Source organism: Passer domesticus, chromosome 9 (assembly GCF_036417665.1).
Source record: "Passer domesticus isolate bPasDom1 chromosome 9, bPasDom1.hap1, whole genome shotgun sequence".
NCBI classification, from domain to species: Eukaryota; Metazoa; Chordata; class Aves; order Passeriformes; family Passeridae; genus Passer; species Passer domesticus.
The window spans coordinates 13,392,298-13,417,794 of record NC_087482.1 but is presented as its reverse complement, the minus strand read 5'-3'; the positions used below and the strand labels follow the sequence as shown (position 1 = coordinate 13,417,794).

Below are 25,497 nucleotides of genomic sequence, written 5' to 3'. Positions count from 1 at the left end.
GGACAAGAATGCCCCTATTCAAACAGTGGCTTTGCAAGGAGATGTGAAGTTTCACTGCCCTTTTTAGAATATTTTAGAAAGATCTAAGAGAATATTGTGGCATGGAGCAGGTCCCTAATTGTGTCTCCAGAGAAAGCCCCAAAGCACACGTTCACTCTGCTGCTGATGGCAACCCCATAAGCACACGGACTTGTTTTCCCTGCAACATGCCACCCTGCCTGGGCTTTACTAGGCCAGGACTAGACTCATAGCTAAGCAAACACATGCAGCCACGTGACATAGAGTTTTTCCATCAGAAAACCTAATTAACACATTCACACGCAGTTTCTTCTGTAACATCAGAAGCTGGCAACCATGAGGACTTTGCTGTCAAGAGCTTGCAGTATGCATTGGGCCCAGGAAGTGTTTTCCCTTAAGGCAAAGCAAATTGAAATGTGAACTTTAAAAGCTTCAAAAGACTATGAAAGGAAACTGCAAAAGAATTTCTGGATAGGGAGTATTGTCAATGATTATGCAGCCCACCAAGCAATTCTGGAGCAGAATCCTGAATTGCTTGTTCCAGCTATGCAGGAATTCATTACCCTGGCAGGCAGTGGTCCATGGGAACAAATGATCCCTCAGCTCTGGGCTGAATGGCACACAGGCTGCACTTTAGGTTTGAGGAAACCTTGTCACTCGTTATTGGCCTCCCAGTCCACTCATCCTTCTGCAAACAAGTTGCAAACAACAAAGTTGGACTGCTGGCCTGGGTAAATCTATATACAGATGACTTTTCCAAAGCAGTGCATCGTTTCCCAGTGAAATACACGACCTCTTCTTACCTATGAAATTGTGATTGAAGACACCTGTGCAGCCAGCTCTGTGCAAGATTGCAAAGGAGCAAAGCTTTGGCATTTGGGCACACTTCTCTTTGTTTCTTTGCTCAGGCCTTTGGTGAGCACAGAACTCATCTAGGTAGAAAACTTTTGACCATACAGGATCTTTTGGATCCATTGTCCCCCAAACATGTCAATGTGTGGCCCTGTTGTCATGACAAGTTAAAAACAGCAGCACAAGTGACACAAAGAAAACATGGCAAAAGAGGAAGAAGAGAGGCCCAGTGAAGAAAGGATTTGGTGAGACACTGTACTCCCATAATCTCCAGGAGATCCTGGTGTCACATTCTTCTTTTGGTTTATTTAAATTTAATTGATTCATTTAAGTTTTTTTAAATCATCAAAATAAAATATATACAATTAAAATATGTCATCAAAATTTAAATATACAATCAAACACATTTATTCAAAACTATCAGAACATAGATACATCTGCAACTATGAAGCCTAAACCTATTCCAAAATCCTAACTCCTATTGTTGATGAATCCTATAGTTGATGAATCCTATTCTTGATGAATCCTATTGTTGATGAATACTTTTCTTGATGAATCCTATTCTTAATGAATCCTATTCTTGATAATCCTAAAGCCTAAATCCTATTCTTGAAACATTCTTTGGACAGTTTACAGGTTCTTCCTGATCTTGGAGGAAAGAGCATTTCTGGACTGGAGGCAAGGACTTTCTTGGTAAGGGAATATCAGAAATGTCCAGAGAAAACTTCTTGGAAAGACTGTAGCCAGTCGTATCTGTGGAGACACAAAGTTTAACAGAGCCTGGAATGCAAACCTAAAGCATCTGAAGCTCCGTATTTAATGGGACAGATTCCTTGGAAATTTCTAAAGAGCTGCACAGGGAAACATGCTCCTGCTGGCTGCAACTTGAAGCAGACCAGAGGAAAACCCTGCCCCACTTCCACAGAGCTGCCACAGGAACAGCCTGGCCTCTGGGCTGCCCTGGGACAGCAGGGAGCCCAGAGCCCTGTGCTCTCCAGCCATGGCTCAGCTGCACATGCACCCTGCTGCTGCTCTCCCTGCCCCACAGCTGAGCAGCCCTACAGCTCCACGGGGCACTGCCAGCAGCACAGCTCATTGCAGGGCACATGCAGGGCACAATGTGTACAGCCATTGTGTAATTCAAGCCAATGTTCCCTGCCAATGTGCACAGCCTCTCTGGGCTGCCACAAGACCCTTCCTCCCAACAGAGAGCGGCCCAGCTCCCACCTCACCTCTGTGTGAGGCAGATCCATGCTTGGTCTTCACCTTGTCCTCAGTCTGCAGTTGCTTCAGGCTGATCCATGCTTAGTCTTCACCTTTTCCTCAGTCTGGGTTCACTTGAGGCTGATCCATACTTCATCTTTACCCTGTCATCAGTCTGCAGTTGCTTATGGCCCCCCATGTCATGACTAGGAAGGGCAATGCTGATAACAGAGCGGGGGCAGATGCACACCCTTCCTTAGTATTTTGTCATTTCTGGCACAGCTGAAAAGTCACGTCCGGTGGTGTCCAGCTCAGAAACTTGTCCGCTTTCTGGAGAACATCAAACCTTCACCAGTCCAGAAGGCTGTTGAGGTTTTCCTGCACATGTGGAGGTGTGCTGTCAGCAAACTTAATGATCTGGCTGCCCAGTGCCTCGCAGAAGGCACAGGCCAGCTTGGTGACCACAGCGCAGACGTTGGCGCTTCGCACAGGCAGCGCCTTGTTCTCCAGGCAGGACCAGAGCACGGGCAGGGCGTAGCGCTCGACCGCTTCAGGGCTCCTGGCATGAGCCCATTCCACAAGCACTGCCGGGAGAGCGACACAGCTGCTTACCCACCAGCCTCCATGCAAACAGGGATCTACCTCTGCTCTTGCCTCTTGGAAGCCTCTCGGGCCAAGATCAGTGAAACAGCACACACAGCCCCACGACCCAGAAATGGGCAAAGCCGCTGATCATCCTTGAAACACAACCACCAACCCCTCGGGACTAATATCTCCAACCAGAGCCTTGTACCTGTGGCAGACTTTGTACCTTTACTCAATTATTGCACAATTTCTTTCTGCATGAACAATGAATGAAACGTCAAATTGCCTACTATTTCCATTTACAAGTTGTCTAAACCCACGTAGAAGATTTGGAAATGCACCCTAGAGAGACAATTGAGAGATTTCTAATAAAAGCAATTATTCCATTTTTTGTAACTTTGATGTCAAGGGCCAAAAGTCTAATCTGGCTCTCCCCTTTGCTCCATGGCCCACAGCAAAGGGCAGTATTAGAACACACTCCAAAACTCCAGCCCACCAGAGATGGCTGCTACTTGACAGCTGGATGAGAACCACCAGAGACTAGCTGGTGTCTTTGGCAGAATGCTTTTGTGGCTTCCAACAAAGAGCTGTTTCAAACCTCAGGGTGTCTTGGAGAATTACCCAGACCCATTGCCCTGGCATTTGCCCTGTCACTTGAGCATCTCCACATTTTAATGACATTTCCCCTCCCAATGTTAATAGCATTTCTTCTTAAAATGTGCACTGAAATAGGGGCATAGAGAGAGAAAAAGGCTACATAGGGGACTGAAATTTAGCCAAAACACAAGGGTTTTCTCAGATTGCCTCTGGAATCTGCTCTCTGCTCATTTTCTGAACTGAACTATATCAAACACAGACAAAAAGTGACTACCAACAGGCTCCTTGCATGGCAGATTTGGCTGAAAGATCAAAACCTGAAATGCTCAGGAGACCAGTCTTGTTTCCTGATCAGGCAAACTGTTATGTAGTAGCCATTTACTATTCTGTGGTGGAAGAAACTTCATTTCCTCTATGCTGTTAATCCACCAGCAGTCATCAACATTGAAAGAGCTCCTGAAAGTACCCAAAACCAATTTGGCTAAGCAGGAAAAGGGTTATGGTACCCATTCAAAAACTGGACTTCATTTGAGTTTAAATGCAATTAAAGACACTGGCCACTATGGGACTTGAGAAGGGCCCCAGTGAGAGCTCAGCACCTCCTGATGTGGAGGAGCTACTCTACTGTCTGTTCACTGGCATTCCCTGTAAATACTCCCTCGGAGACCTCTTGGCTTAGAAGGGGAGGCCGTACCTGTGATACGTTCCGTGACATCCAGCAGAGCTTGGCCACTCAGTTGTCTCCATTGGTGGCAGAGCTCTTTCATCAGTGATACTTCATCTACAAGTGAAACACACGTTTCTGTTCACTCTTCTGAGGGCATAGGAGAGAGGACAGTGGCAAGGGAAAAAGCAGGGGCAACCCCATTTTATACAATAAAGTCCATTTCTGCTGATTTTTGAATCCTTTTCTTCTTTCCTTCCAGCCTACTTGTTGGTGTTTAAAACGCCAAAAGAAAAGCTCTCCTTTCACATTTGTAAATCCAAAGTTGTCTGCTCCACCAGGAGCTATGTTAAAATATTTCACATCAGGGTCCTCAAGAGTTCAGTCACATGGAAGCAGTGAAAAGGTTCTGCATCGCAGAGCCAAAAGGAAGAAGCCCATACTTGGGACACAGAGAGGCACTGAGTCAGGTAATCCCTGACTTCACAGAGCAGCTGAGGTGGAGAAAGTGGAAACTCCCCTTGAAGACCTGCCTCTTCAACACTCCATTGTTCAGTCATATTCCCCCAGTGTGGCATTTTCAGACCTGACATCAATCTGTGTGGCAGAAAAATTTACAGCTGCCCTTGCCTCTGTAGGTATTTGCCATTTCCTTCTTGTCCCATGCAAAACAACGTGTGGAACAAGGCATCATTGACAGATGGATTTTGACCCATGTGTTATAAAGAAATGAACTTGATGAATCCTATGGTCCCCTTTGAAAAAAGAAGACAAAGAAGAAAGGTGGAAAACAGGCAGCTACTGCCTATAATGTAGAGCCTTCCAGGTGGCTGCTGTGCAGAAGCTCTGATGGGCCGGTGTCCCTTCATGCCTACAGCAAAGCTGTTCATTTGGCAAGTCAGACGGGGCCCAAGCAAACTCCAAAACCCCTTTGCCTCTGAATTGCAGCAAAGCTGTAGTCCAGGACTTGCTCTTCAGACCAGCAGCACAGAGCCAAGGGCTCCTGGGACTGTTGGGAAATGCTGCTGCACATTCCAGCCAGTTGGGGATGGTGCATAAGGACTGCACCTGCACAGCTTCTGGTGGGTGTCAGCTGGAGCATTCCACAGACAGCAACAGCTACCAAGGCACTCAGCGTTCTCTTGTGTCGGAGAGACAGAGACACAGGTGAGGAGAGTCCATGCCAGGGCTCAGCCTTACCTAAATGCACAACAGATTGGTCCAGAGGCGTCATAGCTGCGGCATGAACCCCAGGATCCTTTGAGTTTAGGTTCTTTGTTATGCCTTCAACCAAACGGATCATCAATGGGTTCATGGCATCCTGCAGGAGTCCTATGATTTCTGCCAGCGCCTCCAGCGCCTTCTGCTTCACTTTCTTATGTGTGTCACAGATTCTCAGGCCAAAATAATCAAAAATCTGTGAAGAGAACAAACAACATGAAAGCTTGATTAAAATGACCTTTTTTGAAGAAGCGATGTAGAAATGAGCACTCAGGAATCTAAAAGATGAAAGTGATCCTTTCTCTCAGGTCAGCCCTTGCTTGCACATTTTCACTGTTTTCCTGTGGGCCACTCACTGGAATGGTTGCACAACCTCATGCTGCTTGAAAGATTTTCATCTGTTTTTAAGAGGTTTGGGTGGGGACAGAAAAATTCCTATGGTGTTTCTCTCATCCTATAAATCATTGAATCAATTCCATTTATTAATTCAAAAGACTACCTTTGCTTTACAAGTATGGAAGCAAATGTTTACAATGCCCAGGTTTTTATACAGTTGCCTCAAGTATTGAGGGCAGCTATGATTTTGCCTAAACTATGGCTGGAGGAGATCTAAGTTTTATTTTCTCTGCCTCAGAACCTGTGTCTGGAGAAGGACAGGGCTCAGATCAACTCTTCCAGGATCCAGACCATTGCTCTGACTAACAGGTGGACTTGTGAAATATAATGTGCTGTACAGCTCTCATTCCAGCAGGTTCAGTCCCTTGACAGCCACATTATCAGGCACACTTTTCTGGAAAAAGGGGAAAAGCAGCTACAGGGAGGAGAAGGGATGGATCTGTCCTTATTTGTTTTCTTCCTTTCCAAAGAGAAAAAAAGGCCCCCCAAGAAGGGTGAGCACCATCTTTACCAAGAGGAATAGGGACGAGGATGGAAATGAGTTTTACCTGTGCAAGACAAGATGGAGTTCACAGAAGTATCATTTTAAAAACATTTTGTTTAAACCAACCCAGCCTGATACTTCTCTTCCCCATGCAAACCCATTCTTTCTCTAGAAAATAATTGCCATGTCTTCAATGGCTCAATTCCCTCCACTTAACCCAACTGGGAGTAGGAGACAGCAGAGGTTACACCAGCAGAAAATTCTGTCATCATCTGATGAACAGCAGCAATAGGCACCTGCCAGAAAAATACAGCTGGACTGAAATAACTTGTCCTGAAGCCTGGAGCTCAATTAATTTGTCTGGATAAGAAGGGCCAGTCTGTCCCAAACAGCCAGGATATAGTGCCAAGACACACTGAATTAACTTTACTTCCGCAGGCTTGGGAAAGGAGCTAAATGAAAGGAGCAATGAAGATATCCTACATGCTTTGACAATGTTAGTGGAGATCAGCTGGGGTCTGGTTTTGGACAGGTCTAGGAGGAGTGCCACTCCTTCCATCCGTGTCTGGAACGCCTTGGCTTCCAGGAGATGGTAAAGCTTCTGGAGCAGCTCCCTTTCTTCCACAGATGCAGGTAACATGACCTGGGCTCTTGCACGGTGTAGGCGGCGTCCACCAGTGGCAGACTTTGCCCTGGAAAACAAAGTCAAATTAGGATCTGTTTCTGATAATCCCTTCAGTTAATTGTGAGCCAAACATCTTGGGGAGCTGTCCTAATGATGTGATTTCAAGCTAGAAAATCATGAGGCTCTGAAGAACAACGTGGACCTCATGACAATCATTATGGGAAACAATCTGCAAGTCACATTCTTCTAGTGCTCACGCAGGAAAACCAAGGATGAGATGCATCTGATCTATCTTCAGATGGCTTCTAAGACACACAGGCCACGTTGCTTTGTGGGGAAAGAGAGACACTGCTTCCAAGTTTAAATGCCTCCTCATACGGGACGTGTGTGTCTTACAATAAGGAAACTCATCACTCTGGAGAAGTGTCTCTACAACCAGGCATGACAATCTGCAAAAGTAGCTCAGATGCATCTGAACAGATGAACAGGGGCATAGCTAAATGATCCAGAAAATCAGTAACAGAGAGAAAAACAGAAATCAGACATCCCAGAACTACGCTCACATTTCATTTGCTTCCCTAGAAACTAGATGCACAGCGTAACAAACCCACTGGGAATAATCCTCTTGGATCAACCTGCCTCTTCCATGAGAATGGGAAGATGCTAGCTATGCTACTGAGGCATGTGGTCACTTTCTTGCCACTGCTGAGCATGACAGAGCTAAATAAATCCCCTCTGTTGTCAGAGGAAAACAGTACAAGTAGCTCTGCCACTGGCATGATGAGACAGCAAGGACCGAATTCCTGTCTTAAATGCTGATTGCAGCACAGGGGGAAATAAACCAAACACGCTGTCCATCAAGCAAACTGTAGGAAGGACAGGAATCACAAGACAAAAGTCCACCTTGAGATACCTGTTGACCAAAATGGCTTAGGAATTGTCTTGCTCCTTACTACTCAAACTTGGTACTGCTGTTTGAGGGTAAGAAAACCAACAATCAGCCAGACCAAACCTCATGGAAGGGAACTGCTTGTTTGAGGAATGGCATCCTGCCTCTAGACTGGGACTTCTCATTAAAACACCCATCTAAAAAGGACTCCACTTGGATGAAAAAAACCCTGGTTGAATTTACTTGTCTCAAGTCAGGCAGCAGAGACTTGGCCCTCTCCTAGCCTCCACAGCCCTGCCCTTGCCACTGCACTGGATCATCTGAACTGCAAGCAATGGGTGACTTTTTGTCGCCCAGTATTTGTGGAAAGCCCTCCAGAGAAGCTGTGTTCAACACAATGCGGAAATAGATATTTTTTATCCTAGAGCATTTGTAGGGAAAGGAAACAATCTTTGGCACTGGTCATCTCCATCAGAAAGATGTGCCTGAGGAAGAGGCATGTGAAGCATGTCATGGGCTTTGTCACATCTGGCAAAAGTGCTCAGTACCGTTTGCTAGGAGGTGATGTGGCCTGGGGCTCCTTGGAGCCTTCATTCCTCTTCTTCACCGGCTCCTGCACAGGTGGGCGTTCATCCTTCTGGTTTTCCATCCCCTACAGAGACACAGAGAAACCCCATCAATCTTTAGAATAGAACTAGGAAATTCCCTCTTTAAAACACCAGTTAGAACCAGGATCACTGCTACCAAGGCCTAGGGAAACATTTCCTAACTTACAGAAATAAACAGACCAGAGATTCAGTGATGCCAGCTCTTTGTTTTTGGTAGCCCAAGGCAGGTTATGGGTGCTACCAGACTGAGCTGCTGTCTAAAATCCCAAATTTATGAGTTTTGACCATAAATGGGAATTATGCAAACTGGTAGGCAATGAGTGGTCTTAAAGGAAGCAGCAGAAAAAATTGGACTCTTTGGGGGTTGGCCCATTGTGTTGGAAGTTGATTTGGTTCAACACTTACTCTCTCTGCCCCTGCACAAAGAAAAACTCCCTTCTGTAATGTAGATAAAAAGAATAAAATCCCTCCCAATCAAAGAAATGATTTTCCACTGGATGCTGCTGAATTTACCAAGCTTCTTCCAGCTCCACAGGGCTTGACAGCAGGGCAGTATTCCTAAAAGACAGACAATAATTGTAGTAATTAGGATTGACTTGGACATCTTTTGTATATTTGGAAATTTTCTTGGTACTACTAAGAGACTTAGAGTCTCTTTTGCAAAGACTCTGTTATGTTCAGAAGCACTGTTGTCACTTAATTGCTTTACTGAGGGCAGGGTAGGGAGAGTGCTGTGGGGGCTTACACGTGAATGTAAACCCATTTTCTCCTCTCTCCCTTTCCTCTTTGTGACCCATATTCAAAGTATTCAAAACTCTACTTTTCCCCTAAGAATACAGTTCCTGTGTGGTCTGCAGAAGAACAGGCTGAGGATTAACAGCTCATTTTCAGGAATAAAATGATTCAGCAAAAGAGGAATGAGATACAGACACATTGGGTATATTTGATCTCCTATTAGCAGTGGCAATACTTGCACAAAGGAGACATTTGTCCTGCCAAGCACTTACTTTCTTCTTAATTCTCTTCAGGATATCTTCCAGGTCATGCGTGGAAAGAGATTGTTCCAAAAGCTTTTTAAAATTTTGATTACTAAGCAACATCTTCACCATCTCCTGTCCATAATGCCTAAGGAAGGAAGGAAGGAAACAAAAGAAAAGTGAACAAAGGAAGAGTGTTAACAGAAGAGGCTGATGCCTTAAACTCATCGGGTGCAATGTTTGCATGAGAAGGCGTTACCTAGACTCAGCAAAGAGGGAGATTTACCTCACTTGACACTGCACAGTGCTGTCAGCTGAACACAAGAGGCAAGAGGAGAATGTGGGCCAACAGAAAAATACCATTTCTCTCTGAAACTGGGGGTGTGCTTCTGTGGGATCAAAGGATCCCAGGCAACAAGGGAAACACATCTGCTTTGTTGTCAGAGCCTATTAGCAGTGTTCTGCTGCCCTTGCACATACATTTTCCTTCCTTTAACTGGCAGGGAAGCCAGGACAAAACACCTCATCCTTGCTTTTGATTATTCTATACTATCTGTATACACATGGGCAGCTAGTTGCTCTGGTGTTCTTGGCAGCTATTAATGGGAATTTCATCATCAAAGGAAGGGGATTTTGGTGGCTTGGGGTGATTTTGCCACTAGGAAACCACAATATTCTTCAAGAAGAAATTTGGAGGTCACTGAGCCACAGATAATAGCACTCTAGAAATCTGCAGCAGAGGTTTAGAAAGACTGAATACATTGGCTAAAGACCTCTAAAATATTTCTAGGGAAGTCTTAAGTTAATGAGAAACAGATGTTTGGGATCCTTCAGTGATGAACATTAGCCTACACTTGGCTTTCTCTTGTGCGCCTAAGGCTAAACAAAACTGTTGGACTGGCTAATCAGAGCTCTTGTAATCTCAGTAAAGAATCTCGCAAGTCACAGGGAGCTGGCAATGCTCCTTGCTGCCAACCTCAGGTTACCCAGTACAGTCATTTCCCCAGACAACTCAGAGCAGTGGTCACAGCACCAAGCCTGACAGAGCTCAAGAAGCGTTTGGACAATGCTCTCAGGCACATGGAGTGACTCTTGGGCTGTCCTGCACATGGCCGGGAGCTGGACTGGATGATCTACATGGGTCCCCTCCAACTCTGCATATTCCATGATTCTATGCCCCTTAGCCACACTGTGAGGTCACTTATTATTGCCTTGAGTTTCCACTCTTTCTGGTTTTAGTTTAAAGCCAAACACAAAACGGTTTTCCTGTTCTAGGAGGTGAAAGAAGATCATTACCTCGTGTCCTTGTGACTGTCCTGAGCAAGTGTCCCTGCCACCTGTGCCAGCCTCTCAGCCCTGGGTGTGCCTGCAAGCTTCGTGACTCCCATTTTCTCCATCAAGGACAGGAGGAGTTTGGCCGTACACTTCCGTGCCGGGACGTAGCAGCTCCTGGGAAGGAGAGAGCAAACCCTGGGACACAGGGAGAAGGAGCAGCAGCAGCACAGGCCTTGGCCACAGCCTGCTCCCTGTCCTTGCTGGGGGAAGGAGCCTGGCTTCTCCCTGCAGCTGCAGACACCTGTAGAAGGTTCTGTCCTCAGATAAACACAAAGTTAGCATTGTACAGATGGGCTGTCTGCATGGAAAAGGGAAGCATTCAGTCTCCCTGCACTATTGGATGCTCAATTTCTTTCCCGAAGTTTACTCGGAGAAAGATTAAAGTAATAGGTTACATATGAATTATTTAGAAATTAAGGACAATTCGTGCTGACCCATCAGAGGGCACCCACTAGCCAGAGCTGCAGCAGGATGAGGCTCTTTCCACCCATTCATCCCCAAATCTGCAGACCCCTGGGAAAACACAAATGCAGAGAAAACACGCCGTGGGCCGTGAAGTTGAGGAACACCCAGCAATGCAGCCTGTTTCTTTTGTAAAGCTTGGCAAAGGATACGTCTGAGTGTTTTACCCTATTCCAAAGTTGAGGAAAGGGTGGCAGTCAGTTTATCCAGCTTGTCCTATTCTAGAGGCTGTCTCTTGGGAACTATCAGGCCCAGCACCAACACTTAAGGCAGCATTTGCTTCAGCTGTCCCATGACACTCAGCCAGTGAGGGTGCCTGGAAAGTGCTTCATCATCTCAGGGCTAACATGAAACATCAGTTTGAATAGAAAACACAGCTCTAAGGCCAGGACAGTCACACAAGACTCCTTTTGGCAGGAGCTGCACCTGCTGTGCAGGCTGTGCCGCACCCAGCACATTCTCCCTGATGTGCTCCATGCCCCAGCAAGTACCCTCCTTATTTCTCAGAAAGGAGAAATGAGGTTGATCAGAGAATCAAGTCACTGAGTCCACAGAAGATGCAGGATACAGGGCCCTTCTCTTCCACCATTCCTGTCCTCTCTGTCATCCCTTCCCTCACCCACACACTAGAAGGTCAAGAATATCACAGAAAGAAGAAGAACCTACTTGACTCCATTGTCCATGAGAGCAGTCATTGCTCGTGTAGGAGTCACGTTCTCTACTATCATGCCCAGGCTCTGACAGGCTGCCTTCTGAATAAACTCTGGGGAGTTCCGCAACATGTGGAGAAGGACTGCAGCAATCTGATCCACCTCGGAGTCCATGTCCTTCCCCAAGATCACAAAGAGCTCTCCCAGAGTGACAACTGCAGAGCAGGACATGTTGGACCGGAGGTTGGTTACCTGGGGAAGTCATGAGGGGAAACATAAGCATCACCTTGCAAAGAAAAGCAGTTTCCTTAGACAAGACTCCCAGGAAATCACAACACGTCCCACTGTGTATAAAAGCACAGTAGGAGCAGAAGAGCCCAAGCATGAAAGACACTTACTCTGGCACCAGTTTCTGCCCACACACCTTCTTACTGCAGGCATGAAAAATAGGCTTCACTAAAGTGTTCCACTTAAACCTTCTATAATGTCTACTGCTTTGATTTTAGGCCCTTTTATTTGAAAAACATAGAAGCAAAATAAAGAAAGGGCTGCTTTCAAACCATAAAGGCACAAGGCATAAAGATAAAACAGTCAGATGCTCCTGTTCAAAAAAGCAACACCTGTAGTTGAAGCACCCAGGCAGAAAACAGAAAACACAGGCTCAGGTCTACAGACTCATTTGCAGTGTTCAATTACAGCTTGGGCAGAGATTGGGAATCTGGCATATCATGTTATTAGTGTCTCTTTTCTGCCTTGTATTATAATGGTACCTCACTCGCAGACAAGTGTCAGATACCCGACCTGCCAGTAAATACAGCTACATGTACACACAGATCCTACAGATAGCTGACAGACACTAGAAATAGAAGGTCTAAAACCAGAATGAAGGCAGTCCCTGAGCACACATGGAGATGAACAAGCACATATTCTACTCTACAAGCCATGTATCAAGTATGGGGGACAATTCAGAGCAATGTTCTCACCTCTCTGGTAACTGCCAAGCAAATCTCACGAAGCCGACAGAGCAGGACTTCTGAATGGGACTCAGCCAGCACTATGATGTTCAAGAGTCCCTTCTTCTTCCGTTCCCTGAAAGGCAAGTACAAAAAAGATTGATTTTTCTCTCTACCCAAGCACTTGGCAGCACCCTTTCAAATCACCAGGCTGGCAGCTCAGTCAAAGCATGGCAGGTGCTTTTCAAGGAGTACTTAATGAAATCGTGGAACACATTGCCACAGGATGCTGTGGCTGTCAAAAGCATACACAAATCCAAGAGGCAAAGAGAGGGCTTTCAGAGTCTTCATTTGTGACCTTTCTGAAAATCTCTGCTATTAAGTCCCTCTGTCATCACTGCTTCCTAGAAGCTGTGAGGCCAGGCCATGCTGCTGGTTCTTGTCACCTCCCTGTACCTGTCCCTGAGACACAGTCCCATTGGGCTGTTACTGGGACATTTTCCTTCTTTGGCAGCCCCAGCAGGCAGTTCAGCACTGAGAGTCTGCACTGGCACTCTGGAACTGAGTTTCCACTCTACAATCGAGGCCTGTGTGTCACCCACTCCACATCACACGTTCCCCAAAAAAGCAGCAGGATGTCCCAGAAGATTAAGATTCCACCCCTGGGCAAGAACTGTTAAAACTCTGGCTTTTCCCAGAACACTCCGACCTAAAACAATGCCCACAACAGCAAAGTGTTATTGAAAAGGTGCAAACAACTCCATCTCTCAGCACTTGCTTTGTGCAGGCCCTCAGCTACAGGAAGGTGTGTGAGGCATCAGGGCTGCAGCCAGGGCTGGCAACTGATCCCATGGGCACCCCTGAGTGTCATCTGGACCCCCACACCTGCAGAAGCTCTCTGCACCTCCCAGGGCATCAAAGAGAAATGGGGAAGAGAAAGCAGAAGAGAAAGGGCAAAGCAAAGAAGACTGCACAAGGAGATGCAACGTGGCTAATTTTTCATGCTGTGAAATTTTTCATTCCCTGTGAGAATGAAGCATCCACCAGTGAGTGGATGCTAACCCAGACATCAAAAAGACAACCAATATCACCTAACATTTGGAAGGGTATCACCTCTGGGCCTCCTTCTGTCTGTGTAGAGTTTTGGGACGCATTTTGAGTATTGACAAAACATCTCAAGCCCGTATGATTCCTTGAGAAGGAAAAGTTGAATTGCAAAAGTGCAAGATTCCCAGAGGATTTTATTTCTCTTTCCTTCTCTTCTGCCATGAGCCCTTCAGGAGTAATGGTAGGCAGAAGGACTTGAAGGCACAACTCAGTCCATTTCTCAAAAAGAGGAGCTGCCTGGAGCAGCTTCTGGGACTCACATGCAGGAGTCCCTGCCATTGCTGTCAGCAGTGGGAGCAGAGAGGAATCTTACTCAGTCCCACTGGGCCAGTGGCGCAAGGCACCCAAATCTCTACACTCAAAACTGCTGCCATCCTGCTTCTGCCTTCAGCCAGCAAAGCATCTCGTCCCACAGCTTTCTCTCTTCCCTCAGCATTTCCTTTGCAGCTCCATGGAGCAGCAGCCAAAGCCAGGAAACAGCATGGACCTGCTGCAGTTGGAGCAGTGCTGCAGAGCAAGGCCAAGAAAAGGCTGCTCTCCATCTTCATCCTCTCACAGCTCCACAGTGGTTTCAGCAGTGCCCTTTGGCCCTCTGGGCTCTCGGGGCTCAGAGGCACCAGCAAGACACGCTTCTGACCGACCTCAACGCCAAGAGGGACACAGAGTGATGGGGCCTTTCTTACCAGTCGTCGCTGCCCAGCAAGGACAGTGCCTCCTGCAAGGCCTGCTGTGGGTCCGAAAAGGCTCTGTCCTTCTGCCTGAGCCCACGGAGCAGCTCCTCTCGGCGCTGGGCACCAGTGGCTGTCTGCGAGGTCACTGCAAGGACAGGATCGGCCATGGGCGCTGCAGGCCCGGGCAAGGCACCCGCCATGGAGCGGCCTGCAGCCCATCTCCCAGCCAGGGTTCCCTGTGGCAGACACTGCCACTGGGACAGAGACTTCCCTGCTCTCTGGATCCTGGGGCTCCCTGCTTTCTCTCAGCCTCCCCAGCTGGGCACAGCTTCAGGCTAAACCTGACAATTGCCCCACAGCCCCAGCTCCAAGTGCCACAGGTGCCACAGCCAGCGGCAGGTTCCTGAGGCCGCAGAGCTCCCACTCCCTGCCAGGCAGTGCCAACAGCAGGACTGGCCAGCCCAGGAGGGAACCCCTCAGGTGCCCCTCTTGTCTCAGCACCCTGATTTCCCACAGCCCTGAGGACAGGGGCTCTCGGCAAGTCCCTGAGGAGAGACCTGCAGCTGCCTCGTGACAGCACCAAGCCAAGCCTGAAGAACCCAGCCCTGCTGGGCCCAGCTCAATCCCCAGGGAGCAACAACCAGGGAACAGCCACACCTGACCCTTCACACCTGACAGTGCCTCTGTTTCCATTGACTTCAAATATTCTAGACTACCAAGCTGGAGTAACTGCAAAGTAGATTTGCTGTTCATTCTCAGGACACACTATGAACCCAAGATCCCGGCTGTGCTGGCTGAGGCAGGAGGCAGTTTGTGCTCCTTTTGCAAGGACAAACCCCTGCAGGAAAATGCTGCCATGGAGCAGGCTTACCCGAGGAGCTGCGTGGGAAGCTGCTATCTCCATGGAGGGTGGGCGTACTGGGCTGTAAGGGCACCATGTCCTGCTTTCTCACGACCGTTTTCTTCATGGCGCTACCAGGGTCTTTTCTCTGTACACTGGGAGCTGTGCCATTGATAGGTGGTAGGCTGAAGCCTGCAGGCACCAAAGAGGAGCCTGTAAGTGGAGAGTGCTGGACGGGGTGACGATGGAAAAGGCCAGAGAAGTTGCTAGAGCTGGGTAACATTCTTTGTTGTCCCAAAGAACTACAAGTATAACAATGGCACACTAACATGGGACAGTGATCACAGAATCCCAGAGGAGTTTGGGCTGGAAGGCACCTTTAACCACCATCTAGTCCAACCCCTGTGAGCAGGGACGTTGTCTAGATCAGGTTTCTCAGAGCCCTACGTAAACTGGCCTTGAACACCTTCAAGGATAGACCAACAACAGCTTCCCTTGGCAAATCCTGCCAGCTTTTCATCCCCTTCATTAAAAAAAAAATTCTCCTTAATATCTAATGTAAATCTTCCCTCTTCTAGTTTAAAAGCAAACTGCAGTGACGCTTCTCCTAAGAAACAAAGAAAACCCAGTATTGCTTTGCTTTTGTTCTTCTGTTCCAGAGGCAGGCAGGGAAGTTACCAAAGTGCAGATAGCCTGGTGTGATGCCCTCGGGCTGAGTGCTGCCCCTGAGGGCCCTGCTGCTGCCCTCGGGCAGCACTCACGGCCCTGCAGGCTGAGCCCCTCAGCCAGGATTCAGTTGGGAACGCTGCTTGCTCCTGGGACGAAAACACAAGCACTGCCTGGGGCTTCAGCACAGCTCTACAGCGCCAGCTCCTCATCAGGGAGCGGCAGGAGAAGGATCTCTGGTGTTTTCATCAGAAGGAATGGAATTTAGTTCCTTCCAGGTTGCAGCCTGGTTGAAAAGCATCCTTTTGGCCTCACCTGCCCTGGAGGCTGCTCTCCAGGAGAGAGTCTGAAGCCCCAGTGTACTTTGCAAGACAGAATTTTCTACTCTGAAAGACTTTACAAGTGGGGGTGGGAAGCTAATATTCTGTTACTGACTCAATGAGGCCATGGGCAAGACACTTCATATCTCTCTATTTTTCTTTGGGAAACAGAATTAAATCCTAATGCAAGCTTCTTACTCAGATGCAAGCAGAACAGCCCCCCCAGTCTGATTGCAACATTGTGCAAAGGGCAAGCAAGTGGTCAAAAAGGACCACTACAAGTGTAGCCACCACTTACTTGCTTCAGCTGCATCTCCAGGCTCAAATGTCTCTGGAGGAAGCTGCAATGATTTTTCATTTTGTCTCCTCTTCATCTCTTCCATCAAAATCTCCATTTTCTTCTGCTCTAAGTTCTCTTTAGCCAACCTGCACAATTCAGCGCGGGTCTAGGTGCAATGGAAACACATCACAGACTGTAAGCAGAGACACACCAAGCAGACACAACACCTCATCAGGAGCACAGAGTGCACAGAGTGCCACAGTCTTCCATGCAGCTCCATATCCATTCCAATAGTTTCAGAGGAATGTCTCCCATGCTCGCCTTGGCAATTACACACAGTGAGGTGGAACACTTCACTGCCGCAACCTCACACTGCTGCAACTGCAACCTATGTCAGGAAGCCCTGCTTGAAGCATGAAAGTCATAGGAGTGCTCCAAGACAGATGAAGAGCTCACATGACAGTGAGCAGGCAGTGCAATTCCTACAGGTCATGGCAGAAGAACGAAAACCATGTGCAATACCCAGCAAGGAGGGGGAATGACTGTTGCTTAACACTCATGGCCAGGAATTGCAGCTGTTTCTCACTTCCTGGCTTCTGAAGGACTCAGCTCTGAAGGACTTGGTCTCTGAGGCCAGCAGACCAAAAGGAGGAGTCTTGTGAAAACAAGTTGCACAAATGCTGATGTTAATGAGCAGAAAACTTGAGAATGAGAGGGCTGTGAGATACAGCCACAAAAGTAACCAGGAAAAAGCAAACTCTCCCATTTTAGTTTGCAGCCTTGCTTACACTCAACATTAGAGTCTTTGCTTCTCTGCATCCAAGGATGCACTTCTCCCACATTCACTGATGTCTAGCATGATCTGCCATTCAGAACTTCTCTAAACCAGCCTTTGCACATACAGAATGCTTCTGGCGTGACCTTAGCACCATCTCCAAACCAGTCACCTTGGCACTACTGGAAATAGCCAAGCAATTGCTCTGTAGCTGTCAAATACATTCCCAAGAGAATCCCCATCTCCCAAGGAGTGGAAGATTATGATTTTCAGTGGCATTTTGGGCCAAGCACTAAACAGCCACTGGAAAGGAAGTCTGCTCATCCCTGTTCTTATCCCTTACCTTTCCAATGCTGTCCCTCCGCTCCTTGTCACTCCTAAGACCAGGACTGCTGGGATGATCTGTCTCCTTGGCCTGACTCAGTGAGAGGCCTGGGAATGGAAGCAAAGGTTCCTGTAAATCTCTGGCACCACGTGTTGGAAGCAAAAGAAGCTTTGCTTTCCTCATTAGATGTGCCCAGCATTCTGCAATCCTGTATTTGCAGGGAACAAAGTGCTCATCCAAAAGTTCCACTTTTGCTCTCCTTCCTTGTTCCAGGGGTTTATTCTCTGCTTTCTTTTCAGCAGAGACATCCAAACCCAAATAAACATGACCTATCTCAAAATAATTTTGATCTTGGCTGATATTGACAATTCAAAATGTCCTTAATAGAAATAGCTGATGGCCGGTCACTGAAACACTCCCCAACAGAGCTGGTAGAACTAGGAGAACTAATTCTTCACATTGTTTCACAGAGGATAAAATCATGTAGCAGTCAAGCACTATGAGAGGTATACCTGTCTTAAAACTGGATTCTATCACCCTGCAGAATGATTGGGTCAGCAACAAAAGAAAGACCAGAAAGGATGAATGACAGAAGTGATTTATAGTCCAGAATTAATCCAGAAAAAATGTCATTTACTTACTGAGGACTACCGCTGCCTAGCTGCAGTAAGCATTGCAGTTGCATATACACAATTAAGGAGTTATTCCAAAGGTGCCATACTCAGGATGTGGCAGAACAAACCCTGAGCAAAGGGACCAGGGGATCTGATCCCTTTTTCTGCATCAGCAGAATTACTTCTCCAAGTCTCATCTCTCCTATCATTACACAACCAGAGATGCCAAAGGAACTACAACAGTGTCATTGAAGCTTACAGCTTGAAAGCAGTGGATGACCCAGAGGTGCCAGAGACTGCATTTTGCCTGGCACAATTCCACTTGTCAGGGATCAGGCAAGGCAGGGACAGGGACAAGGCAGGAGGCACCTCCTCTCCAGCCTCAGCCTGCAGCACTGACACAGGCAGAGACAGCCGGGGAAGAGATTTGTCATTGGGAACCTGCCACAGGTGGCTTTGGGCTTGTGCTGTCAGAGGATGACAAACTCACACTGTGCCTAGGCTGCAGCCATTTGGAAGTCTCCTTCTCCTTCACTGGAAAATTCAAAAGGACTTTCATCGTAGAAGATATTCCTATTCCTCCCAATGCAAAAGTAGGCAATATCCATGAATCTCCGGCAAATCTCTCAGGGTTCAGATCAGAAATTACCCCAAGGAATGATTTTCTCCTTCAAGGGCAGTCGGAAGGAGTGGGAACATTTCTCATTTCATGCTAATTGGCTTATTTTTCCATTCTGAGTTTGGAACTAGAAAGGCTGCAGGGAGATAAAAGGCATGACCAAGAAGGAGAGGAATGTTTCCTCTTCCTGCACAGCACATCCAGGAGCCCAAGGTACCCCTTCAGCTCCTTCCACTCAAAAATTAACACTGGAGGAATTTTCACTGCACCACCAGAGAACACTCCTAGGGACTGGGCTCTGGGAGAGTCCACTGAGCCCATTAGGAAATTGAAATAAATGTAAAGATATCTTTACATAAATGGGCTTAACCAAGCTTTCCAAATGTCACTTCCATGTCAAGACTAGAAAGGCCACTTTCGGACAGACATCCCTGTACATACCTGCATACTCTGGGGTCTTCTCTTGGCTTCTGCTGCTGGGTCTTGCGCTGGAGAAAATGGAGGACAAAAGAACATATGAGGAGCTAGAAGGAGAAGGGAGAGAATGGGTGTACCATGCAAGGAGGCAAACCTTCTTAGCATGGTCACTGTGATGAAGGAGGAATTGTAACACATAAACCCAAATATGATTTATTGTCCTTAAGCTTTCAGTTGCTGGAATCACACAGAACTGGCCAAGCTCTGGCTGAAATAACAGCCAAGTCCAGCTGGGGACCCATCCTGAGACACTTTGAAGCCCTGCCTCCTCTTCCCCAGCACCACCTCTGCTCTTGGGGCGTTGCTCTTGGGTTTGACATTGGATAGGCAAAATGCGGAATATTCAGAGATTTGCCTAAATACATGGGAGACTGTGCCAAATCACCACAGGAGATGGGAAGAGTGAGGTGAAGAGCACAGTGGAGCAGCAGACACCTTGGCTTACCTCATCTCCTGGGACTCCTGCAATTCCATCTTTGGAGAGCTGTGCACAGACCCAGCAGCACTGCCCACAGGGGGAATTCCTGCCTTGCGTAGACGGGGGATTAAAGATTTTCCCAATTGTCTCTTCTTCATTTCCCCGCCAGTGGAGCACAGCAAGGAGGTCTGGAAAGAGTAGAACACAGTGCTCAGATCAATCATCCACACTTGCCCCCTTTGATGCCTCAAGAATTTTATCAATGCTCTTAACTGGGACCTGGTAGGAAAAGTCAAACTGAGGCAGCAGCTTGGCTGTGGATTGAGAATGCAAAGGGAAGTGGGAGAGACCATGTCCCACATTTCTGAGCTCTCTCCACCTTCTCACTTCCCTGGAAATGTGACTACATTCCCAGCTGGCATCCACATGTTTGACATCAAGGTGTTCTGGGGTGCCACTGCCTCCCCTGGCCTTTTGGATGCCATGGCAGTGGGTTTAGATCACTGTTCTCTCCCTGCCCCTAACGTGTCTCACAGCCAGTGCTGATCTCCAGCCAAATCCCCACAAAGCCATTCTGCAGCATGTCCAAACCTGCTTGTCTCAAGTCCCTCATTCCTTCTGCTGCTGCCCTTCCCTCCTACACTTCCCCAGCAGCCTTGGAGCCCAGATGCTGCTGCTGAGCTCTCGGGATGCTCGCTGCTCTCCAGCTCCCCCACATCCATCATCTCAGCCTCACTGCCATTTAGGGAGTTCAGCAGAGCTCCCTGCCCTGCTGCTCTCTGCAAGGTCTCTGCCTGCCCAACTTGCTCCAGAGCCCCCATGCCATGGCCAGGAATGGGGGTGGAGGCAGCAGGGGCAGATGCACACCCATGCTTAGTATCCCATCATTTCTGGCCCCGCTAGAGAGCCAAGCCAGGACCTGTTCAAAATTCAGTGAAAGGGTCAGTTCCTGTCAGGGAAGAGGTCTCAGAGCTCTGCTGACAGCACATGATATGAAAATTTAGCACAAAGGACTTAGCTTGGTCTCCTTACCTCTCTTCCTTTTCCCTCTGCTCTGAGCTCCTGGCTTTTTCTACTCTCCTCATCCCAGCCGTTGCCAGCATTCCCAGTCTCCTGCTCTCTGCTGCACATCTTGCTTGGCGTGGCAGAAGGAGAGCTCCTCTGGATGGGAGGCAACGGCTTGGAGGGAAGGAGCATCGAGGGACTTGCCAGGGAAAACCTCTTGGCAAGAGGATAGCCAGTCAGATCTGCAAAGTGGAGACATAAAATATAAGAGAGTCCACAAAGTAAATCTAAATCATCTGAAGCTCCGTATTTCATGGGACAGATTCCTTGGAAGCTTCTAAATAGCTGCACAGGGAAACATGCTCCTGCCACCAGCAGCTTGAAGCAGGCCAGGGGGAAAACCCTGCCCCACTTCCACAGAGCTGCCACAGGAACAGCCTGGCCTCTGGGCTGCCCTGGGACAGCAGGGAGTCCAGAGCCCTGTGCTCTCCAGCCATGGCTCAGCTGCACATGCACCCTGCTGCTGCTCTCCCTGCCCCACAGCTGAGCAGCCCTACAGCTCCACGGGGCACTGCCAGCAGCACAGCTCATTGCAGGGGCACATGCAGGGCACAGCTGTTCCCCGCCAATGTGCACAGCCTCTCTGGGCTGCCACAAGACCCTTCCTCCCAACAGAGAGCGGCCCAGCTCCCACCTCACCTCTGTGTGAGGCTGAGCCACGCTCACAAGGGAAGAAGTGAGTTCGGTGAACTCCCACCTTTACAATCAATCCATCTAATGGGTGAGGCATGCAAGGGGTGTTTTCATTATTCAGAAGATCTCTCTGCTTTTTCTTTTCATGCAACTACCATCACTAGAATTCCTTTGAAATGTATGGAGCTGGCAAACCAGGAGAGAAAGCTTCTACAACTTTGCTTATGTGTTGTTCATTACCCATCCACTACTTTGAAATCCCTTTCCTTCTAAACTGTGGGCAACCCACAGTGGTCAACAGAATTTGACAATTACAACTCAGAAGTAATTGCTTTCCAAGTTAGTGTTCATGGCCTTTGTTTCAGTAACTCCCACTCAGTTCCAGGGTGGGTTTTGTTGCTTCATTGCTTTTCTTTCTCTTCACAACAGAGGAAGTGCTGGCACATGAACAATGGCACCTCATGTTGGAAGAAGCTTTGCAATCCAGGTTACATGTCCCCAGTACTCAAGGAGTCTGCATTTGCAGGGCATAAACTGGCCATTCAATTGGAAATTGCCACTTTTGCTGTGCTTCATTGCTCCATGGGTTTTTCTTCCTGATTTCTTTCATGCAGTCAACAAACTACCATTATAAAACCCAAAACCTACATAAACATGATCTGCCTCAAAACATTTCTGATCTTGGCTAATACTATCAATTCAAAGTTTTCTCAGTGGAAATAGTACAGGGCAGGTCATTCTGATATATTCTCCAACTGAACTGTTGGAAGTAAGAGAACTAAGTTTTTACATAGTTTCACCAAGAATAAAACCATGTGGTATACAGGCCATTAGTGAGGAATACCGCTCTCTTAAAACTGGATTTCTTTCCTGCTATAAAACATCCCGGTCAGTAACAAAAGAGAGACAGTGATGGATTAATGAGATGGTTCATTCCTAGTCCAGAATTCATACAGCAAAATTGGCAACGACATTGATGAGTGATACTACTCCCTTGCTGCATTAAGTATTGCAGCTGCATTCCATCAATGAAGGAGTCATTCCAAAGGGGCCATACCCAGCATTTGGCAGAACAAACCCTGAGCAAAGGGACCAGGGGATCTGATCCCTTTTTCTGCATCAGCAGAATTACTTCTCCAAGTCTCATCTCTCCTATCATTACACAACCAGAGATGCCAAAGGAACTACAACAGTGTCATTGAAGCTTACAGCTTGGAAGCAGTGGATGACCCAGAGGTGCCAGAGACTGCATTTTGCCTGGCACAATTCCACTTGTCAGGGATCAGGCAAGGCAGGGACAGGGACAAGGCAGGAGGCATCTCCTCTCCCAGCCTCAGCCTGCAGCACTGACACAGGCAGAGACAGCCGGGGAAGAGATTTGTCATTGGGAACCTGCCACAGGTGGCTTTGGGCTTGTGCTGTCAGAGGATGACAAACTCACACTGTGCCTAGGCTGCAGCCATTTGGAAGTCTCCTTCTCCTTCACTGAAAAATTCAAAAGGACTTTCCATCATAGGAGGTTTCCCTATTCCTCCCAGTGCAAAACCAGGCAATATACAGGAATCTCCTTCAACTCTCAAGGGATTCAGATCAGAAACTACCTCAAGGAATGGTTTTCTCCCTCAAGGGCAGTCGGAAGGAGTGGAAACATTTCTCATTTCATGCTAATTGGCTTATTTTTCCATTCCCCATTTGGCACTAGAAAGGCTGCAAGGAGATAAAAGGGATGTGCAGGATGGAGAGGAATGTATCCGTTTCCTGCCCAGCTTATCCAAGACCCCAAGGTACCCCTCCAGCTCCTTCCACTCAAAAATTAACACTGGAGGAATTTTCACTGCACCACCAGAGAACACTCCTAGGGACTGGGCTCTGGGAGAGTCCACTGAGCCCATTAGGAAATTGAAATACATTTAAAGATACCTTTAAATGAATGGGTGTTAACCAAGATTTCCAAATGTCAACTCAGTGTGAAGACTAGAAAGGCCACTTTTGGACAAAATGTGGTGAAGGAGTGTAGGGGGATACCCCCAATGAGAAAGGGACAAACTAGCCTTTGTCCCCCAAAAAAGGAAGGAGGCCCAGAAGTTTCTCCCAACGATAAGGTGAAAAGCCACCTTATAGGACCCCAGAGACTTCACTAAAACCTTGGGGTCACCTAATTGAATGAGAGCCAAAAGATCCCGCCTGGGCCATCAGGTAGAAAAAGAGAAGACAAAAGAACTACGAGGCTTTTGTGAAGGTGTTTTACCAGGAGCAGACCTCTGTACCTGGATCGGATTTTCTGTTTATTGTTTTTCCTTTTATTAAACAGTTTTGTTTCCAACACTGCAGCAGAAGCCATCCTGCTCATTATTTGCCTCCAAAGGTAATAGCTGAGCTATTCTTTGTGTATTAAGTTCTCTTTTAAAGGCTCATAAAACCCTGGCCCGACAAAACAGAACTTAATACGTGGCGCCTGGACAGAATTTCTCATATTGAGGAAGATGGTCTAGGAATTTTTGATTACCTCAATCAAAATAGGACAATTTTCCTTGGTATTTGCGTTTTTGGGGAAGCAGGCCTTCACCTCAGTTTTTTGTCGCGTTAAAAAAGAAAACTCAGAAGAACAGATTTGAGGTTTAGAGGGGATCTCAAATCGAAGCCTCATACCGGTGAAGAAGAGGCTATAATTCAGACGGGACGGGAGCAAACGGCACACACCCTCAGAGGATACTGTGAATCGGCTAAGCTGAAACTGTTGCACCCAGGACCCGGGAAAAAGTCTATACCAAGAAGGACGGCCAGAAGACTCGGTGAGTTTCACCCTGGGGAATCGGTTGTCAGTAGCTGAGCAGGAATTTTTTTCGTATTTTAATTATAAGTTGAAAATCCAAGATATTCAGTTTGACAAAAAAGAGCTTAAAAAGCTTGTAAAATGGGTCTTAAAGGAGTTCCCAAACTCAGATATGTCTCAGAAACTCAATCCAGACTTCTGGGATTCAGTTGGACTGAAATTATATAACACAGAAAAGAACAAGAAGTCCAACTTAAAGCTGCGTCCAATATTCAGGACGGTCTTAAAATTTGTAATAATGGAAAATGAAAAGCAAGCAAAGACCAGGGAGAGGGCAGAATGCAGGCAGGACAGAGAAGACAGGAGAAAGCGAAGTTCTGAGGGGACCCAAAAACCTTCCTTTATCCCAGCCGAGAAACCCCGGTGGAGAGGCCGGGAGGCAGCCAGGCCAGCTGCCCCCCCGCCTGCCTCACTGCCCCCATCCCGAGACAGGGGGGGAGCAGACCAGTCCTGGCCAGGCTTGTCTGCAAAACCCATCTTCCAAAAACCCTACCAGAGCAAAGTCCTCTATATCTCCTCTCAAAACCTTGCTTTGGCGTTCAAAATCGGTGAATTTTGACAGTAAAACTGAAAAAAGCCAAGCCGATAGAATCCAGTCTGAGAACAATAGAGCACGTGGCAATCGCCATTATAGCCCCGAGCCCAGCTCTGTCCTTCGTGGGCGTGGCTCCTCGGACTCCCAGGAGTCCCTGGGTGGCTGCTCCCTGAGCTCCTGCCCATCGGAACAGGGACGCGCCCCTTTTTTAGGCGGTGCCCGGTCGGTGTCCCTGCCCCTGCTCCCCGCCCACAGCCCGGGACAGCACACCCCCTCTCTGCCGAGCGTGGGAACCGGATGTGGTGCGCCGGAACTGACCCTGTCCAAAATGGCGGCGCCCATGTCCGATAACTTGCCGGAACAAAAAATAAATTATTCCTATGCTCCACAATGTAATTTCAAACAATCTAAGGAAGAGTTTAACACACAGGGAGTCACAGATACCTGGCAGAGGATAAGAAAGGATGCAGTTCAGGAAGGAGAGTGGGAAATTGCATCGAAATTGAAGGTTTTTCCTGTAAAGTACACTGCAGGTCCGGGACCCAGGGGAACATGGCAACAAATCAACTTTGCTGAGTTAAAAGAGATTTGCAAAGCCTCTCGTCTGTATGGTAGAGATTCTGCCTGTTTCAGAAGCCTATTACAGGCCACCTTCACAGCAAACATATTCACTCCACATGATCTAAAACAGCTTTGCACATCCCTGCTATCTCCAACAGAATTTTCTTTGTGGCAACTAGCATGGAAACGTTTGTTAAACGACCTTTTAAGAGGTTATGCAGGAACTCCAGCTACTGCA

At 47.6% G+C, this 25,497-nt stretch overlaps 1 protein-coding gene and 1 long non-coding RNA gene across 2 annotated transcripts; both read right to left on the bottom strand.

Annotated features, from left to right (window-relative positions):
* Positions 1-1,129: 1,129 nt before the first annotated feature.
* Positions 1,130-2,525, bottom strand: LOC135307178 (uncharacterized). Its single transcript, XR_010367900.1, has 2 exons — positions 2,103-2,525; positions 1,130-1,623 (listed from the first exon to the last, which is right to left on the bottom strand). It is a non-coding gene; the product is annotated as an uncharacterized LOC135307178 (long non-coding RNA).
* A 166-nt stretch (positions 2,526-2,691) lies between these two features.
* Positions 2,692-20,863, bottom strand: LOC135308294 (TOG array regulator of axonemal microtubules protein 2-like). The gene is made up of 15 exons (XM_064433234.1): positions 20,665-20,863; positions 19,660-19,820; positions 19,179-19,225; positions 17,523-17,611; positions 16,423-16,570; positions 15,169-15,330; positions 14,310-14,442; positions 12,550-12,655; positions 11,583-11,818; positions 10,416-10,568; positions 9,150-9,267; positions 8,656-8,700; positions 8,083-8,186; positions 6,504-6,712; positions 2,692-5,336 (listed from the first exon to the last, which is right to left on the bottom strand). Exons 1-15 carry the CDS (start codon positions 20,827-20,829, stop codon positions 5,329-5,331), a joined length of 1,884 nt encoding a protein of 627 aa, XP_064289304.1. The 5' UTR covers positions 20,830-20,863; the 3' UTR covers positions 2,692-5,328.
* Between the last annotated feature and the right edge of the window lie 4,634 nt (positions 20,864-25,497).